Source organism: Anolis sagrei, chromosome 1, assembly GCF_037176765.1.
Source record: "Anolis sagrei isolate rAnoSag1 chromosome 1, rAnoSag1.mat, whole genome shotgun sequence".
Taxonomy (NCBI): Eukaryota; Metazoa; Chordata; class Lepidosauria; order Squamata; family Dactyloidae; genus Anolis; species Anolis sagrei.
This window is the reverse complement of record NC_090021.1, coordinates 39,401,842-39,423,221: the sequence shown is the minus strand read 5'-3', so window position 1 is coordinate 39,423,221 and position 21,380 is coordinate 39,401,842. Positions and strand designations below refer to the sequence as shown.

Genomic DNA, 21,380 nt, shown 5'->3' with positions numbered 1-21,380 from the left:
GGTTATAAAATCTGGTTTGCTCTTTTGGAAGGACAGAAGCAAATTGGTAAGAAGAGCAGATTGATGGGCTGGAAGGACAGGAGATTGTGACAAAGCAGGAGGATTTTTTGTGTGTGTGTCAGGAGTGACTTGAGAAACTACAAGTGCTTCTGGGGTGAGAGAAGTGGCCGTCTGCAAGGATGTTTTCCAGGGGACGCCAGGATGTTTTGATGTTTTTACCATCCTTGTGGGAGGCTTCTCTCATGTCCCCGCATGGGGAGCTGGAGCTGACAGAGGGAGCTCACCCGCGCTCTTCCTGGATTTGAACCTGCGACCTGTCAGTCTTCAGTCCTGTTGGCACAGGGGTTTAACCCACTGCGCCACTGGGGGCTCCTAGGAAAAGGAATGATTCACTGGGATTGTTGATAGGAGTCTGTTTGACATTTGTTTTTCCCTATGTTTGTTGTGTTCCTGTGCCTTGGACCCCCATGAATGTGAACGGCTAGCTCTGTACTTCATAGCACTTGTATATGACATCTGACTCTGTGAACAAACATAAGTAATCTTGGCAACTTTATGTGTTTGAGAAAAGCAGCTTGACCTTTGGCATGTACAGTGTGATCTTGTTATAGTGCCGATTTTTAATGCTATCCCTTTTATCATTTAAGAGAATAATCATGCAGTGTCTACATTTCCAAGCACAGCAGTATGAAAAAAGAGGAGAAAACTTGAGATTTCCAACAGATCATATTCTGTTAGCATAAATTATGTTTTCCCCATGTATAATGCATATAGCTTGTTTTCTAAAGAGTTCCTATATTTCACAGCACAGATAGATGTCAAGAAAACTAGTAGTAGATCTTACATCATTGCAGCCTCCCAGTGAGGAATAGGGTGTTGTATGCCTTTGTGTGAAAATTAAAATGCAGTAGAGTCTCACTTATCCAACCTTCGCTCGTCCAACGTTCTGTCGCTCGTCCAACTCTACCATACTGCTAATTATTTTGTGTATTGAGGTATATCAAAACTAAAGGCAAAATGTAAGATCAGACATGAACCTGTCTGATATTTTGACTTCAATGCTAGGATATTATGCTGGTTTTTCTTTCTAATGGACAACTTCTGAACCTTTGAATGGTAATATATTTGATCTTGCATGCTCCACAGAAGTGTATACCAAACACTGAAGTTGCTGACTAAAATGTCAGTGGTTCGAATTCGGGGAGCAGGGGGATACAATTCATCTTTTGTGTCTTGTCAGCCTTATAGGGGATATTTAGTAGTGGTGACCAAGCTCTGTTTGGAAAAGCTTATCTTATTTATTTTTTTCATGCATTTCTACCCCGCCCTTCTCCCCCCTTATCTATTACTGTTGGTCTGTTTGGAGGTTTCCTGATAAACTTGCAAAGAAACTCAGGATTCCTTAGACCCAGTGTTTTTCAACCAGGGGGACGGGATCCCCGGGGAGGTCGCCAGGGGGTGTCAGAGGGGTCACCAAAGACCATCAGAAAAGACAATATTTTCTGTTGGTCATGGCGGTTCTGTGTAGGAAGTTTGGCCCAATTCTATCTTTGGTGGGCTTCAGAATGCTCTTTGATTGTAGGTGAACTATAAATCCCAGAAACTACAACTCCCAAATGTCAAGGTCTATTTTCCCCAAATTCCACCAGTGTTCACATTTGGGCATATTGAGTATTCGTGCCAACTTTGTCCAGACCCATCATTATTGAGTCCACAGTGCTCTCTGGATGTAGGTAAACTACAGCTCCAAAACTCAAGGTCAATGCCTACCAAACTCTTCCAGTTTTTTCTGTTGCTCATGGGAGTTCTGTGTGTCAAGTTTGGTTCAGTTTCATCGTTGGTGGAGTTCTTTGCCCTTTGATTGTAGGTGAACTTTAAATTCCAGCAAGTACAATTCCCAAATGACAAAATCAATCCCTCCTCCCCAACCCCACCAGTATTTAAATTTGGGCGTATTGGATATATGTGCCAAATTTGGTCCAGTGAATGAAAATACATCCTGCATATCAGATATTTACATTGCAATTCATAACAGTAGCAAAATTACAGTTATGAAGTAGCAACAAAAATATTTTTATGGTTGGGGGTCACCACAACATGAGGAAGTATATTAAGGGGTCGCAGCATTAGGAAGGTTGAGAAACACTGCCTTAGACCCAACTTGAAAGCCACTTATCTGAACAGCCATGGACAAGGTCCACTTCTAAAATGATGAAATAGGTTATTTTCATGTCAGCATGACTGTAATTTAATTGGATCCCACTTATCTATATTATGTATATTGTGAAGTTTAAAACATGTATTTCCAAACCATTATCTCAATTCAGATTGTCAGGGATGTGTGCCATGTGCTTCTTCCCTCATGCAATCTGCTTCCTCTGTGTTACTGTCATGCAGGAATTGTATTGAATTGATTTCAAGCTACCAAATTTAGCTGCAAAAAGGGGGATCCTAAACAAGGAGGAATCAAAGGTCTAGGACTCTTTTATGTTTTCCACCTCCAATAAAGTTTAAACTCTTCAGACGTTTTAAGTTTTGGAACCTATATTTTATCTAAAGCTTTCCCGGATGTAAAAGTACATTGAGCTCTTGAGAAATTAAATGTTCTTTGCATAAGAAAGGAGTAGCTAGCTTTGCATAGAATAGGGACATATAGGTCTCAAGATGTTGTTTTTTTTATTGCTAATGAAATTGACATTTTATTACCTGGCTTTTCTTTCTCTATGTCTTTAGTCAATAAGAAAGCTGACCTTAATTGACAATATCTAAGAAAAAAATGTAGGCCATGTCTCTAACATTAACTTTTTTCTCCTGTATGACTTTTGACATAGAAGAAAAAATTGAAGAAGCTAGTGAAACCTTGAACGCTTGCATAATGTATTCTATTCTTTGGGGCTATCCCAATAAAGCAGGCATTGGCAAACTTTCTAACTTGGGGGCCACCCTTTTGTATCTTCAAACATGGTTCTCATGTTCTCTCTCTACCGTTTCTTCTCCCAGCTAAACATCCCCCAGGAGGAAAAGAAGAAGGAAAACGAGAAGGAAGGGTGGAAGGGAATGGAGGGTGGGAAGGGAGAGAGGGAGGGAGGAAAGACCCAAAGGAAGGAAGTAGAAAGAGAGAGAGGGAAGGAGGAAGGAAAGAAGGATGGAAGGGAAGGGAGGAGAGAGGAAAGAAGGAAAGAGAGAAGGAAGGAAGGATAGGATGATGAGAAAGCGGAGGGCCTGAGAAAAGAGCCTAAGGGGCCGCATCTAGCCTGGGCCTGGATTTGCCCATAACTGCAATAAAGGGATCTTATATCTTATATTTTTTTGCAAGACCAACACTGGCCACCCTGATTTTTTTAATCTGTTATTTGGGTTAGTGTTTGTACTTGACAAATGGCTATCGCTAAACTTAATTTGATTTAAAAGAGGAATCAGAAACTAATTCTTGAAAGTAAACACTAGTTAAGGAAGCCAATTTGTAGAGGCCATACCTTAATTTGGCTGTGACATCTGAACACAGCTACTGAGGACTTTTTTTTTAATCAAAACAGTATTCTTGATTGTTCTTATCTAAAAACTGAGGTGAATTTAAATAACTTCCCGGTGTGAAACTTTCTAGCAATATCATGCTGATTTGGAACTTGTTGAAGATTGTATGTGCCATAGCAATTAAATAAACAAGCACTGCCCCAAGAGGCACAGATGGTGCCATTAAGAGTTGGCTTTAAATGTGTTCATCTTTATGCAGAAATGGTGTAACTTCATTTGTTTTGGTCATACAGTTATGAAAAATTGGGGGAAAAAACCTTGGTGATCTGAAGACCTGGTGGCATCATTTTTCATCACCTAATCTTTAAAGCACTATATTTATTTCTTTAATGTCACAATGTTCACTTTGTTTAATGCAATGTATTCTTAGTTCCAAATTGATTTATGAAAAAAAGCAAAGCCCAAAAACCGAAAAATTGTGCAAAATCTGAAATGACGTAATTTACTGCACAGACCCTTGCCTAATTTTTTCCATCTCCTGAAAGTAGGCTGGGTTGTATTTGAATGTGATTTGAGCATTTAGCACAGGGGTCCTCAAACCTTTAAACAAAGGGCTGGTTCACAGTCCCCTAGACTGTTGGGGGGCCAGACTATAGAATCATAGAGTTGCAAGAAACCTCATGGGCCACCTAATCCAACCCCCTGCCAAGAAGCATGAACTAATTCCTATGCACACATATCAGTGCAATAAAGCAGCGATAGGAAACTTTACCAATGCCAGTTAGATTTGATACAGATATTAAACAGTGTATTTTAATATCGAGATAAATGTTTTTAATGTTTATGTATGCATATAATGAATTCTTGTCCCGGCTTTGAATGTTTGCCATATATAGGCTGTTCTCCGCCCTGAGTCCCCTTTGTGGTGAGAAGGGCGGAATATAAATGTTTTGAATAAATAAATAATAAATAAATATTTTATTTGTAGTGCAAAAAAGTATGAAATAAGAATACAATATTTAAAATGAAGAACAATTTTGACCAACATAAACTTGCCAATATTTCAGTGAGAAGTGTGGGCCTGCTTTTGGCTGATGCAATAGTCAAATTAATCAGGATTGTTATTGTTGTGAGCCTTCAAATTGTTTCAGATATAAGGTGACCCTGAGTCTAAAGTTTAGGGCGGGGGCCAGGTAAATGACCTTGGAGGGCTGTGTCTGGCCCGCAAGCCTTTGTTTGGGGATCCCTGATTTAGCAGTTAGTCTCTCCAGGAAACAAACAATAGGAATGAAGTCCTGTAGATCTTGTTGGACTGCAAGCATCCTCAGTCCTGGACAGCAGAGCCAGTGGTCAGATGTGCCAAGAGTTAGCAGTCCAGCAACATCTGGATGGTTGTGTGATTCCCACACAACCATCTGCTAGTCTCCTTTTGATCTCAAAGCATGGATGGTGTCACACATTTGCTAAAGCATCCATGTAGATAACTTTCTCTCCAGTTTAAAAAGAAAGAAAATGGTCGACATGTATATAACATTCCTAGTTTGTATTTTATTTTTGGATAATATTCATATTCCTTATTCTTATTTCTCACACTTCGATTTGTTTAGTTCATGAACATTGTAAAAAATGTGCCTGAGGACAATGATGGGCCATTCCTTTTTTGTCAGAGCTTTGCAAAAAATTGACTTGTCTTAGCTTATAAAATGCTTAAAAACCAAAATCTGCCCCATGGACGTTTGTTAAATTAGCCTGAGAAAACCAATGACATGCTCTGTTTATGGACTGATTCACATGACTGAAGACATTTCACTCAGCAGGAACAGTTTTACTTTTTTTGTGGGGTGGGTGGGTTGAAAATTACCTCATAAAACCATTAGTTCCAGTCTTCTTCAAATAAATAAAGCAGCTGTTTTATTTCAGGGTTTATGCCCATTTTCTAAATGTGGGGATCAAAATAAAATTTTGTTTATGTGTTTGTTTCAGATCGAAATAGCTAGTATTTTTACGATACAGACCTTTTTTTTTGGCTAAAATTTATTTTAATTTTTATAGAAAAGGAGGTCTGTCAGCTCATCAGAGCATGTGTTAAAATGTATTTTCTGGCCCTTGATGTAAAATGCTTTTAATTTGATACTCGCAAACACATCTGTGAACATGGAATATTTTTTATTCCCAGAATACAGTGGAATTCCCATGAGATCAGAAAATATCCAGACTGAGTCATTAAATATGCCTTTTTGATACGTTTGGTGGATGCCAGTTAAAAGCCACTGATACAGTCTTGAGAAAGTAGTAAAACTGTAAACAAAATGCTAAACAATACAAATCAAATGACATTGCAAAGTAAAATACATTTAGTGCTGATTTTCAAGTGTGTTAATTACTTTTTCAGGTTTGATTGAGAGCCTGTGTGCTATAATGGTGGAGTGCTGGACATCAGTCTGAATTGTTTTTAATGCTAATGATGTTTTATACTGTTTTAATATTTGTATATTTTATATTGTATTATAATGAGTTGTAGGCTTTTCAGGTTATATGGCCATGTTCTAGAAGCATTGTCTCCTGATGTTTCACCTGCATCTATGGCAGGCATCCTCAGAGGTTGTGAGGTCTGTCGGAAACTCATATAGCCCAAAAAACCTATAACAACCCAGTGATTCCAGCCATGAAAACATTGTATTATAATGCTTTTAATGTTAGCTGTTTTGAATCTCCTTATGGAAAGAAAAAGCAGGATATAAATAAATATAATAATAATAACAACAACAACAGCAACAACAACTTTGAGTTTGAATCCCCAGTTGGCCATGGAAACCCAATGGGTGACGTTGGGCAGGTCCTACTAACAGCCTCATGAGATATGCAATGGCAAGCTGTCTGAACAAAGCAAGAAAACCCCATGATAGGTTTGCTTTAGGGTCTCAATAATTAGAGAATCATATGGCCCTCTAAAAGTTGCTGTACTGCAACTCCCTACATTCCTGGGCCATACTTTCTAGTGCTTTTGGGACTTGCTGCCCAAACACATTTGGAGGGCCACATAATTCTTATCCTTGGCTTATTTTCCTTTCTCCGTTAAGTGTTGCAGTTTCCCTCTTACTTTTAAAATTTTCTCTTTTTTTCCTCTTGGTTTTCACCTAACAATGCTGTCTAAAGTTTTCCGTAGCATTTCACTCATTACAAACATATATGCGTTTTTGCAGTATAATAAATAAGTTCTTTCCAGTTGCTGTTTTCCTTTGTTGTTTGTCAGACAAATAACAGCCAGTTTTGTAAAGCTTAAGTTCACTTAAAATGCAGTAGGCATTCTGTAAATACAACTTCAGAAAATCACAATAGCATCTATGAACTATTACTCTGAAAATGATTGTCATAAATTCGTATTCTTGTTTCTCAAAAGCTCTCTAAGTGATTCATAACGCTTAAGGTTGTGTGTGTAAACTATGCATATTCAATTTTGGACATAAAGGAAAAAAGAGAAAATGTTTCTATTTTGCAGTTAATACTAATTAGCCATACATTACTTGATGAAGAACGATTTGCTGGAAGAGTAACAACTGGGGATAAGCACTTGAAAAAACACTTCTCTGTTGTAATACGAAGCTCTCAAATGTTGAGAGCTGGCTAAGATCTAGCAATAAAACGTTGTGTTCTATTAATAGTTTGATTCACAAACCTTTAAAGACTAACCAGAGGATGCTAGATTACATATTGTGTGTCATTCTGGAATTCAAATAATCACCCAAGCCTTGATGTCAAAAAGATGACTGTTTTCTTGGAAAAGATGCCGGCTGACATAACTATGTGCTTATTTGGAGGATCAGGGCTGTTGGTGCATGACGTGGGTTGCCCCGTGAGGAAGGCAGCTCATGGAGGCCTAATAGGCAGATAATGAAAACAATGGAATAATTTCTAAGCAAGTCAAGTAGGACTGAGCAAGAAAGGGGACAGGGAGACTTCTTTCAAAAGACCGCAGAGGGACATGGGAGAAATAAGTCCAGGTATTGAGTGTGAATAGTTCAAGTGATGCGTTATCTTCTGCAGCAGTTGAACTTGCAAGGTGCAATGAAGATCAAATTGAAGAGAAAGATAACGAATCTATGTGGCTGATTTGGATTCAAGAAATAGTTTTCAGGGGAATGCCAGAGGCTTGTGAAAAGATGTCTGGAAAATCCTTAGTTCAAGAACTAAACGTTTGTAGCTGTTTATCCTGAAAGTAGTATTACAAAATTCATTACATACTTCATGCAAACTGAGGTCACATATGAGATAACTCGTTGATAGTGGATTCTTCTCTGCTAAGAAAAACCCGACACCCTAAAAGGCTAAGATTAGGTCATAGACAATAATTAGTTTATTCAAGAACATGAATATAACAGAGTTTTAATTTCTGTTTCATCCATACTAGCACATAGTGTATTTACTCGAATCTAACACTCTCAGTTTTTTGCTCAATTATCTTCCAAAATCTCAGGTGCACACTAGATTTAGATAATGTGTTAATCTTAGTGCTGAGCCAAAGCAAAAGGGGAAGCTACTTCAGGTGCACCTGGAGTTCCTATTTGAGGGATGTCATCTCTAATTTAATTATCATGGCTCAATGCTATGCAGTGCTGGAATTTGTAGTTTGGCTAGGCATCCATATTCTTTGACAGCCCTGTGATCCTAAACTACAGTCCCTATGGCCCCATAATATTGAGCCAGAGCAGTTAAGAGTGGATTCATTTTACAGCATAGATGTACCCTAATGTTTTCTTTTTTCATTGCTGAAAGCTTGTGTGTCCTGACACTTTGGTTTTTGAAGAGGCAATTATAAGCAGGCAGCCACTGTAATGCACATCTTTTTTGGCCAAATTATAAAGAGTGCACTTTTTGCCACCGCATTACATTCACCAGCAAATGCCTTTTTTGGTTTCAGGGTTTTGAAAATTGAGGTTCACATTAGAGTTGATGGCACTTTAGACTCAAGTGAATCAAAATAGATTAAACAAAAACTTACTAGTAAAGAGGCAAGTTCACTCCAAAGTACCACAAAGAGTATACTATAGACTTGATTGTATGCTCTTGGAGGGCTTAAATTATCTAAAGGGACCAGATCCTGTTTGATTTTGGAAGCTGAGTAAGATCAGCCCAGGTTAGTACTTAAATGGGAAACCACCAGTAAATATTAGGTTCTATAGGAGGAAGAAACTGGAAAAAGCACTCTTATAAAATAGACAAGTTTGCTTAAATCTTTTTATCTGTTTTAGTTTTTCTGGTATCTCTTAACAACCAGAGATTCCCTGTGTATGCAACAACTATACCAAATCACCAGTGGTATGATTTTCTTAATCTGTGCTACAAGTCCAGTAAGCTTTGCAGACATTGCTCAAGCTCCTCTGTGCTAATCCCAATGTATTTCAACCAATCCATGTCATGAGATCCTATAAACTAATAGAATTTGTTAAATACTTCTACAGACATAGTGTATCTCAATGAGAAGATGAGCAGTATGTCTTTAAGAATATTTATCTGAGATAGCACAATAAAGTCGCTTTGTTTGTTATGTCTGTGCTCTTATCTTGTTGCAGACCAAAATAGGGGAACATGCAAATTCTTTCTAATAATATTGGCTGACAAACTGTTGATTCGGTTCTTTGACAAGAAAAGGTCCTTGACAACTTTCCCGTTGATAATGCAGCATCCATGATTTGTGTAGCATCGAATTTCAGTTCTTCTGCTATCATGTTTGGTTTTCAGGTTTTTGTCATCATAGTACTCCATCCATTTTTGTGGAGGTTAGAGGTAGAGAATGCCTGTGAAAGTGGGAAAATTTAAATTAAAAATCTCACTGTTTTCTTTACCTGAGATAATATCTATGAAGGAATCTTTAGGTCCCCCAGAACAACTCTGTTGTTAAGGTCGGCTTGAGGTTGATCCTAGAATTGTGCTGGAGGACCTATAGATTCCTAGAGAGAAAATTTTAATATGTGAATGATCAAATCCCCAAAAGTTAAAACCACAAATGTGGAGGGTTGACTGTAAGTGAAAAACTGTAAATGGGATGGCCTCACTATATTTCCAATGTTACAATTGGTTGCAGTCTTTTTAATTTTTAAAATATTTCACAAAGTTCTTGCTCCTTTTGAAAGGCAATCTCTTTGTCATGTATTCTTTTCTTTAATGTGGAGATGTCTTTGCAATTTTGACAGTTTTGTGGCATATTTATTTATTGTATCAGAAGTGAACCGAGGGTACAATTGTAATGTATTTAAAAACAGAAAGTTTTAAAACTTGGCATTATACTAAATGTCCTTTGACCAGTAGCTGGCCACTTGGAATGTACCACAAAAAGTACCGTATTTTCCCGCATATAAGATGACATTTTAACCCTGGAAAATGCTTTCAAAAGTTGGAGATTGTCTTTTGTTCTGTTTATAAGCTGTATGGAAGGGGCCTAGAAGGACCCTAAAGGAGAAAGTAAAAGTTTCACAGGTCCACTCCCCCCCCCCTCCAACGAGGCGGGGGAGGGGGCGGAGGCACGCAGGCGGTAGGAGCAGCAACAGCAGAACCCTGGGTGCTGTCCCCAGGCTTCCCTCCTCACTGCCTTCCCCATCGGCTTGTCTGGCCTAGGCAGCAGCTGCGTGGGGGAAGCCTGCCTGTGCACAGGACAGGTGACCCTGCCAGCTGGGCCCAAGCACTCACCTGAGAAGCAGGAGAAGGAAGCCTTCCGAGGCGGGCATGGAGTGGAGAAGCCCCTCGGGGAGGCTGAAGTCTGCTAGCAGGAGCCTGGGGAGCCAAGAGGTACTGGAAGCATGCAGCAGCAGCTGCTGCTTCAGGCACCTTGCTCCAGCAGGAGAGCAGCTGCATGCCTCCCTTGCCCTTGACACGGCCTGAGGAGGATGGAGGGAGGGCGTGGGGAGGAGGAACAGCAGGCCATATTGCCACACAGACCGGCCGGGGGTGGTGGTAGTCCGTTGGGTTGTCCCTGCTGCCGCTGGCCTGGTACTTGCTCCGCCTCACCATGAGCCTCCCGCAGAAGACGGTCCTCAATCCTGAAGCGAGGAAAGCTTTGGGGAAAGGACGTTGGACCCCCAGAAGAGGAGTAGTCTTATACAACTTTTAACTGGAAAAGTTGGGGTCGTCTTATACATCCAGTCATCTTATATGCCAGAAAATATGGTATATGTTTCCACAGTCTTTCATCTGAAACTAACTACTCTCGTGCAAAGAAACAATCAGTCCTAGTAAGTTTTCCACATGTAAACAAAAATAAGCCTTATCGAGACCATGTAAAATCTTCTTCCAAAAAACATTTAGGCATGATTTTTTCCCCTTTCACCATCTTCTTCGTTTCTTGCAATTTTCATTTTGGTAGCCAGGCTTATAGAGCAGTTTTCTTTTAAGACAGGCTTATGTATTTCCCCTCCTCTCTTTGTTTGCTGTTGAAGCATGTTGTTCCGAAAGGGACTCTGGAAGTCGCTTTTCCATTTTCTGGAAGTAATTGGAATCATTCAAATAGAGCAATACCAGAGACTTATTTGTATCTCATAATAAGAAATCAGTGATGAAGAATTTTGCCGCATGGCTGTACACTTCATTGTATTTTTTGTGTAATATTTATGCTTTCATATTTAATTAGATTCCTGGGGCTAATTCTTTGTTAATTAGTGATATTGCTTGCACAATTCGTGAGACCTTAGGTGCCCAGACTAGTATTATCTGTCCATTAATACTCTTTCACGGCCTAAGTACCCTGAAGACACCTGATCCTGTCTGATTTTGAAAGCTAAGCAGGGTCAGCTCTTGTTAATAAGTTGGATGGGAGACCGCCAACGAAAACCAGATGGTCTAAGCTATATTTCAGAGGAGGGAACGGCCAAAACCTCTTCTGAGTATTCATTCCTTTTTCAAGAAAACCCTATGATGTTCATAAGGTTATCAAACACATACAATACTCTTTTGAGCAGAAAAATATTACATTGTAATACTCCTTGTCTTTTTCAAAAGCTTGGTAAAAGTTTTATTATATCTTGCACACATTTTACTAGCAGCAACTTTGTTTATAGATTGTGTTTAGGAAAAGAAAAAGAATAATAGAAAAGCCGGAACTTCCAACAATATGTATATTTAGGGGGAAAATACATTCTTTTAAGAGTACGCTCTGTCTTAATTAGATATTGGGGCATTGCTTCAAGAATCTAATCTAGTTTAACTTTTTAAAGGCTTTATAAATTACTGTGAAATACCCGTTGGCAGGGGTTATATGCATTTGCCCTGAGAATTTTAAGTATGTCTGACAGTGAGCAGCAAATGATTAAGCTATATCCTTGACCGCAGTCCAGCTGCCTATAGAAATCTAAACACATGCCATAGTCCTTGCTTGTTAATGTATGTGTATATAGATCCTGCTTCTAAAATATAAGTTCAGATCAGTTTTGTGAAGCAACTTAAACAACTTCTCTTAAAGTTTACATAGTATAATGAACTTTTTAAAATGACTATAGCTTGAGTATTACAAAACTTTTGAGGAGAAGAATTGATAGAATGTTTCTTTAGCAGGCTATTCATTAAAATAGTTTGTTTACATAGCTGTCTTCTTTCCCTTTGTAGTTGATCGCAGTTCTGAAACTTTGTGTAACCACCTGTTGGTATAGATATTTTCAAACTGGGAATCATGGCCATCTGTTGCAGCAAAAGTCCTATGGCATTAAGAAGTTTATTACAGCATGAGATTTTGTTGACTAGAGCTCAGTTTACTTTGTGCATCCAATTAAATGGGCTACTATAGTCAATACAGGTGTTAAGCCCTCAAGATATCATGGGTTTATTTCAGGGTTAGGGTTAGAGTTAGGAATTGTGGGAGTTGAAGTCCAAAACACCCAGAGGGGCGATGCCTGGTTTATTTGGTCGCTTTGTTTCTCTGTGAAGTATTGCTCCATTATTGTAAGAAAATAAGTAACAAAGTGCTTTGGTTTTGAATTGGTTCTTTTGATTGTAAAGTCAAAGGGAAATTTAAACCAAGAGCAGGGAAGATGAATGCTGAACTGGAGAATGCATTATATGAACACAACAAAAGATATGAAAGAATGATGGGTTCCTTCAAAATATAATCTTTGGAAGAAGAAATTCAAATTTTATAAAGTGAAATCAAAATGCAGTAAAAGCATTTTGGAGAAATAAATAATTTGGAATGGCAGTCACAATGCTAGTTCCTTTCAGCTTCTGTGTGTCAATAACTCATAATTCATGGTCTTCCGTAAGCAACAGAGATAGTGCTTTTCCATTCCTTTTTTACAGTGAACGTAACTGAAGGAGACGTTTTTGTTGAGTTGTTTGAAAAAGGGATCTAACAGGTGAAAAGGTCTCATTTGGAGGGGATTTCAAAAAGATGGACCCGATTTAAAATCGCTATATCTCCGGAACCATGAAGCAGCCAGGAATGAAACCCTTATCACTTGAAAGTGTGTGTTATAGAGTGTCAGATAATACAATGTAACAAAATTTGGAAAAGTTTTTTTCCTGGTTTGAAAGTGTTGTTTCCTGTTTAATTGTGTGGTACTTAGTTCGAAAGTAGTTGTTATACTCGAGAAATTTCATTTTTGTGCCACATGTTGAATTGGTTGAAAAATTATAGCAAAATGCGCTGCAAGATGTCCGTAAAACAAAGTTAATTTTTTGATGATGGAACCCATTAGAAAATTACATTTATAATCCAGGAACAAAAATTGTGTCACATCAGTGTTTCTGAACCTTCCTAATACTATAACTCCTTAATACAGTTCCTCATGTTGTGACCTCCAACTATAACATTATTTTTGTTGCTACTTCATAACTATAATTTGACTACTGTTATGAATCATAATGTACATATCTGATGTGCAGGATGTATTTTCATTCACTGAACTAAATTTGGCACAAATACCCAGGGATTGATTTTGTCATTTGGGAGTTGTAGTTGCTGGGATTTATAGTTCACCTACAATCAAACAGCATTCTGAACCCCACCAATGAGCGCATTGGGACAAACTTCCCATGGAGAACCCACATGACCAACAGAAAATACTGTGTTTTCTGATTGTCTTTGGCAACCTCTCTGACACCCCTTCGCGATCCCCCTAGGGGTCTCGACCTCCAGGTTGAGAAACACTGTGTTACATAGTGTTTCTGCTGGATGCGCTCACTCTCAAAACACACAAACAGCTCCTAGCCTCTCTCATTTGTGAGATGGAGACCCCACAACATAAGGCCTAATGTGATACCCTCCATTTGCAGAATTGACTTTTAGATTTGTTTCTGGCTCAAAATGGTTAGTAAAACTTGATAATTTGATAACTCACTTGAACCGTTTGTTACTGTTTGTGTAATTGTAACATGTTGCCATTGTGAAATATACTGTGTCCATCATTTTGAAACACCTGTACAGTGAATAATGCAGAGTGTATACTAAAAAGAAAAGAGACACACGGGTATAATATTTTTCATACCTTAATGCTTTATTTTGATATAAGAACAATATGTGTGAAAAGTCACGTTGCCTACATTTGAATTCCCCTGTTAAAAACGTTATCACTGGCACACTATAGGATGTCTGAAATGGTTAGTTTTTTAACTCATGGAGAACAATTAAATATTATTACATGATGTAGTTGATCTTTGTGTTGTCTGTTGGTAACAGATACTCCAAAGTTATTGATTTGATGGTGTCTCCATTTATGGCATGTACTTTCTGAACAGACTTTGCAATAAATAACATAACTGACGTATGCTGGTGTTTTCTAAAATCAGCCTTGACTAAAATAACTTCTACTTCATACAAACTGTACTCAGTTGAAGTAAGCATAAACAGTTATGTCAGTCCGTGTTTTGAGGTTTAAGACTGTCAATAGAATTCTGATGTGTGGTTATCAGTCCTAAATCCTTTATTACAGAGGCTTAACAATCCCCTAGTCCATATCATGAGCTATCTTGGTGAGGAATCAACACTTAACATTAGAAACAAGCTTAGGAAGCTAAAACTGACACTGTGCGCAGCAGCCATATGGTTGCTGCTAAGTGATTAATGCAACAAGGCTGCTGCACTTATATTTGGTGTCTGGGAGAAATTCTGTGGTGGTTTAGTGGAGTAAACTCATTAAATGCTAATGGGAAAAAGTATCTTGCTTTAAATCTGTTGTAGAAAACAATATTATAACTTATTAAATAATACCAAATTTACAAAAATAACAACAAAATCCAGATATATTGTGAACTATTTGAATAATAGGATTGCGATTTTTCTGATTTCACTTAGAAATTGCTAATGTTTATTAAATGTATCAGTCCTCTGACTACTTGCTTCTTTGGGACCTATTTTTGAGTTAGTATTTAAAAGATTGCACTATTAACTGCCTAAAAATACACTCGCATGCTTCACTTTTCCTTTTAATAGCACACCTACTAAAGCTCAACCAACTTCCTGTATTTTGACACATTTTAGAGAGAAGGAAGGACGCACAGCTCTTACATTTAGATGGTCATGTACACAAACGAAGCTAGCTCTGCAGTATTATTTGTTGAATTCATGAACTAGCAGGAGCTCTTCATTTTCCCCCCAATTATCATGGTAATTGTATATCTTAAATCATGTTTTAGGACCGGAGAGCTGTTTGTTGTTATCTAAATCAAATGTGTTCAGATAGCCCAGGTTTCAGTGTCTTTAACCATGCAGATCTAATTCTTTTGCTTGAAAGGGGGTATTTTACACTGGGCATTATTGCTGAGCTTGCTGAATTTTAAAATAGAGTTGACCTAATCAAACTAAGAAGCCATGACAATCTTGTTTTGCAGTAGAGATCCAAGCACAGACCTGCACAACCTGTGGCCTTCCAGGTGTTTGGGACTTCAACTAACAGAAGCCTTGACCAGCTTGTCCAGTGGTCAGGAGTTTTGGGAGCTGAAGTCCAAAACACCTGGAGGGACACAGGTTGTGCAGGCCTGTCTTAGCAATTACTTTGAAGGAGATCCATGTAGGCCAGGTCTGCATAACTTGGCAGTAATACGGGGCCAAAATTAAAATGGCTAAACCTCTTTGGGCTGGAGATGGGGTTTTTTCAGCGCCTCACTCAGAGTTTGCAAGAGGGTCCCTTTCCCTCTCAGCAAGCAGCAGAGTAGATGAGGCTCACATTTTCCTGCTTCTCCTCAATCTGGTGACAGGTTATGGTCCTTTTCTGAGGGAAAGAAGAAGTGCCTCAGCTCTTGCCTCCACTGTTCTTCCTTTGGCAGCAGGAGAAAGTAGAAGAGATTGATCACTTTTAAAGGATTTAAAAATCAGGCAGAGAGTCTTCAGGGTGGGAAGATAGTAAATGGAGTGAGGAGATGACATAGAAGGACATGCCTGGCGTCCATAATTAATTCGATCAGGGCCAGGAAACATAAACTTAATCCAGTAGAAACATTGTTTATGGGCAGTTCCTTCCTTTGAATTTAGTTGCATATGGATGCAGTTCTAGATGCTGTCACATCTAAAGACTCACCTGTGCAGCTTTTATGTACTGCTTTGTTGTCATCATTAAAGGCAGAAGAAGTGTTTGTGGCTTGAAGTGCCTTCCAACAACTGCAGCGGGTGTTGTAGCTGGGTGGGGATCACATGACTTTAGTAGTTTGCTGTCATAATCCTTAGGTTAGATTATTGCGGTAAGATTTAATTTGGAGCAGCAAAATATGATACCAAATGCTTACTAGCACTACATGTTCTGAACATATGATTATATGATATATGGTTATACTGCCAATTTATTACCAACGGTCCTTCATTACAGCCCTATATCCCAGAATTTCAAGGCAAGAAATCCCACGTTATCTGGGTATGGACGCAAATAACCCAGTTCAAAGCAGATATTGTGGGATTTTCTGTCTTGATATCCTGGGATATAGGGATATGTGGAAGGGGCCCTAGTCATAGCATTGGTCTTGGCTTCTAAGGCCTAATATCTCAAAAACGATCCACATACAAAAATATCTAGATCCGGAGTGTGTTATCTTCTCCCCTTTTCTCAGAGTCCCCTGCAATAAATGTTTAAAATCGAGATGAGAGAACAGGCCTTCTCTTTCAAAATGCCCATATTGTGGAACATGCTCCTCCAGGAAAACTTTTATGTTGACAATGTTGTCATTTTTTTTATCAACCACTAAAAACATTTCTTCTCCCTTGGGTGTTGTTTATTGTTCCAAGCACTGGTGATTTTGTGCATCTGAACAAAATCTGAACTGACCTAAGCTTAATGTATATATGAGTTACAAAATGAATAAATTGGCAAAATTATTAATTCAGTCTACCATGGTTAGCCCTCCTTTTCCTATGTTCAAATAAACAATGGAATGCTTTGAATATAGTATCTGCCATTTTTAGGCAGCTAAGTTTGTCCCTAACATTGCTTTCATGTGTTTCTTTTCATGTACAGCGTTTAACATCAGATTCCCTTTCCTTTCTAATTTTTTTTATATCTTTTTGTAAAACAGTGAGCAGAGCATCTGCCAAGCACGAGCTGCTGTAATGGTGTATGATGATGCCAATAAGAAGTGGGTACCAGCTGGTGGATCTACTGGATTTAGCAGAGTTCACATATACCATCATACAGGCAACAATACATTTAGAGTAGTTGGCAGGAAGATTCAGGATCATCAGGTGAGTGATTTCTGTAATCCAGTCAGTTATAATGATATTTTTGTTGCTAGGTTCAAAGATACTGCTCCTCTGATAGAAAGAAAAATCTTTGGATGCAACCAAGTGCCCTTACCATATTTTCCTTATTCAAAATTACACATATTTTAGGGTTTCTTAATTGTTTTCATAGAGAGGAAGTGTGTTGTTCTTCAAAATACTTAAATGTCTGTATATCTTGAAGAATCAAGATATGGTTGTAAAGTAGTTTAAAATGTGCTACATATAATTATAATTGTCCTTGACATTTCATTTAAGAAAACCCAGGTTTAGCAGCAAGTACAGCCTCAGCCAGATATATATCTGCATTATGTATATTTCTGCATTATAACCATGTGTTATATGCATATCATAGTGTCTATCTGTGTAATTCCTGTGGGTGATATATTCAGAGGCTTGAAGGGCTGATCAGCCACCACACACACTTTTCTTCCCATATGGACAAAGTGATGGAATATGATCTGTTTTCAGATGCCCACTCTCAGGGGCTTATTGGAAAACTGGCTCAGAAATGGTGTGATTGATTCTCTCCGCCTTCCCTATATGTTAGAAGACCAATTAAAGCAATCTGCTCTCAGGAAGCATCGACTGAGAGAGGGAATTGAAGTGCCTGTCACATTCAAAATTCCTGCTGCAACCAATAATGTGCTTCCTATCAGAGATGACAGAGAGCTTCCAGTAAACAGCAGTCTGTAATTTTTGCAGCCCTCACTCCCTTCCCATATGGTCTGAAAATTCATGTTCTTTGTCCTAAAGGCTGACATATATGAGCTTTAACAAATAACACTATGTAACACGATTTTTGTTCCTGAGTTACAAATGTTCTATCATAAAAACATGGAAATGTTTATTAAATGGTAAAAACTTTGTTTTTTGCGGTCTCCACAAAAGGTTAAAAATGGCAAATGGAAAGTAGTTTGTGCAGAAATTTGGAGTGGTTGGTTCCCTTTGGCCAATCCGGCTTGTTTGGCTTGGTCAGATGGCCATAACGTCAAGGACCCAGCGTCAAGTTTTTTTGTTGGTTATGGAACCACGTGGCTGCCAGTCACAGCTCCTCCTCCCCTATTCGGTATCACACGGTGCTTAAATATTTATTTATTTCCAGTATTTCTATCCCGTTCCTTCTCAACCCCCGAAGGGGGACTCAGGACGGATTACATTTATTATTTATTTATTTATTTGGTTTACTTTTACCCCGCCCTTCTCACCCCGAAGGGGACTCAGGGCGGCTTACACATCCAAGGCACAATTCGATGCCCATAGCATACATAATACACAATAATAAGCAATAAAACAAAATAACAAATTAGCAAACAACAACAACAACAATACATTGCATTTAAAACCGTTAAAACCAATAAAACCAGTAAAATTTCATACAAACCGATACAACCACTTCTTCCTTCTTGCCAGTCAGTGTTCGCTATCTCATGGTTCAGAGTTTTCTTCCACATTTATCAGTTCACATATATCAGTCCTGCCGGTCCTAATTGCCTGGTTGTCCTATCTAGTTAGCAGACTGCCCGAAGGCCTGGTCCCACAACCACGTCTTTGTCTTTCTCCTAAAGGACAGGAGTGATGTCGATGCCCTGATATCCACTGGGAGTGAGTTCCACAGGTGGGGGGCCACCACTGAGAAGGCCCTGCTCCTCGTCCCCACCAGCCTTGCTTGAGAAAGCGGTGGAGTCGAGAGCAGGGCCCCCTCAGATGATCTTAAATTCCGTGGTGGGACGTAGAGGGAGATACGTTCGGACAGATACGCTGGACCGGAACCGTACAGGGTTTTATAGGTCAAGACCAGCACCTTGAATTGGGCTCGGAACTGAACCGGCAGCCAGTGGAGCTGACACAGCAGAGGGGTGGTGTGCTCTCTGTATGTCGCCCCAGTGAGCAGCCTAGCTGCCGCTCGCTGGACCAGTTGAAGTTTCCGAACCGTCTTCAAGGGCAACCCCACGTAGAGCGCGTTGCAGTAGTCTATTCGGGATGTAACAAGAGCGTGGACCACTGTGGCCAGATCAGACTTCCCAAGGAACGGGCGCAACTGGTGCACAAGTTTTAATTGTGCAAAAGCTCTCCCGGCCACCGCTGAGACCTGGGGTTCCAGGCTCAGCGATGAGTCCAGGATCACTCCCAAGCTGCGAACCTGCGTCTTCAGGGGGAGTGTAACCCCGTCTAACACAGGCTGTAACCCTATTCCCTGTTCGGCCTTACGACTGACCAATAGGACCTCTGTCTTGTCTGGATTCAATTTCAATTTGTTAGCCCTCATCCAGTCCGATACAGCAGCCAAACACCGATTCAAGGTCTGGACAGCCTCCTTGGTGACAGGTGAGAAGGAGTGACAGATCTGGACATCATCTGCATAGAGATAACATCGCAGTCCGAAACTCCGAATGATCTCCCCCAGCGGCTTCATGTAGATGTTAAACAACATTGGGGACAGAATTGAACCCTGTGGGACTCCACATGACAACGGCTGTGGGGCCGAACAGGTGTCACCCAGTAACACCTTCTGGGACCGTCCCTCAAGAAAGGACCGGAGCCACTGCAAAGCAGTACCCCCAAGTCCCATATCTCTGAGGCGTCCCAGAAGGATACCGTGGTCAACGGTATCGAAGGCCGCTGAGAGGTCCAGCAGAACTAACAGGGACACACTCCCCCTGTCCAGCTCCCTGCGCAGATCATCTACCAAGGCGACCAAGGCTGTTTCCGTTCCATGTCCCGGTCTAAAGCCAGACTGTGCCGGATCTAGATAATCAGTGTCTACCAGAAATCCCTGGAGCTGTGTCGCCACCACACGTTCCATGACTTTGCCCAAGTAGGGGAGATTGGAAACTGGCCGATAGTTGTCTAATTGAGTGGGGTCCAGTGATGGTTTTTTCAACAGCGGTTTGATAATAGCTTGTTTCAAGCTCGCTGGAATTTTGCCCTCCTGCAAGGAGGCATTAACCACCACCTTCACCCACTCTGCCAAACCCCCTCTGGCTTCCTTTATCAGCCAGGATGGGCAGGGGTCTAGGATGCATGTGGTGGGTCGCACCTCTCCAAGGATCCTGTCCACATCCTCAAGCTGAACCAATTGAAATGAATCCAATGAAACCGGACAAGCAGATGCTCTCGTTACATCCTCAGAGACTGCATTTAAAGTGACGTCGAATCCAGACCGAATCAGCGCAATTTTATCAGCGAAGAACCGAGCAAATGCTTCACAGCGAGCTCCTGAGCTGTCAGGGATCTCGCTTTCCGGCGGATTTAACAGACTCCTGACAACCCGAAAGAGCTCAGCTGGACGGTTCTTCGCCGATGCAATATTGGCCGCAAAAGATGTTTTTTGTGCTGCCTCTATTGCCACACCATAGGACCTTAAGAAGGCATTCAGGTGTGTTTGGGCTGATTTAGTCGGATTCCGGCGCCACACGCGCTCTAGCCACCTCTTCTTTCGCTTCATAGCTGCCAGCTCCTCAGTGAACCAAGGGGCATGACTAGCCCGGTTACTCGAGAGGGGGCGTTCCGGAGCGATTGTATCGATTGCCCTAGTCATCTCAGAGTTCCAGCGAGAGACCAAGGCATCGACAGAATCGCCAGCCAGGGAAGTGGGAAGCTCCCCAAGAGCCGTCAGGAATCCGTTTGGATCCATAAGTCTCCTGGGGCGGACCATTTTAATGGGTCCACCACCCCTGCGGAGGTTGGGAGGTACAGTAAGTCTAAACCTAATCAGGAAGTGATCGGTCCATGGCAACGGAGCGATGGTCAACTCCTCCACCCCGACCCTGTCACCCCATCCCTGGGTAAAGACCAAATCCAATGTGTGTCCGGCCGTATGGGTGGGACCAGATACTAATTGGGACAGGCCCATGGTTGCCATGGCGGCCATAAAGTCCTGAGCTGCACCTGAAAGTGGGGCCTCGGCATGGACGTTGAAATCCCCCAGGACTAAAAGCCGCTGGGAGCCCAGCGCCATATCCGAGACCACACCTGCTAACTCAGGTAGAGAAACTGTCGTGCCGCGGGGTGGTCGGTACACTAACAGAATCCCTATCCTGTCCCGGTCACCTAACCTGAAGCCGGCACATTCAAATGATGATGATTGTGGGATGGGGCACCTGATCAGGGGGATAAACTCCTTATAGACTACTGCAACTCCTCCTCCCCGCCCTCCGGGTCTTGGTTGGTGCTGCACAGAGTAACCTGGCGGGCAGAGTTGGGAGAGATTCACCCCTCCCCC

The 21,380-nt window shown here is 40.6% G+C and overlaps 1 protein-coding gene across 3 annotated transcripts in view; it reads left to right on the top strand.

Moving 5' to 3' along the window:
* Positions 1 to 21,380, top strand: part of ENAH (ENAH actin regulator) — a 92,950-nt gene that overhangs the window by 24,034 nt on the left and 47,536 nt on the right. For all 3 annotated transcript variants that reach the window (XM_060754186.2, XM_060754188.2, XM_060754187.2), the window contains exon 2: positions 16,954 to 17,119. In XM_060754186.2, coding sequence (XP_060610169.2) covers positions 16,954 to 17,119 — 166 coding nt within the window. The remainder of the gene's footprint in view (positions 1 to 16,953; positions 17,120 to 21,380) is intronic.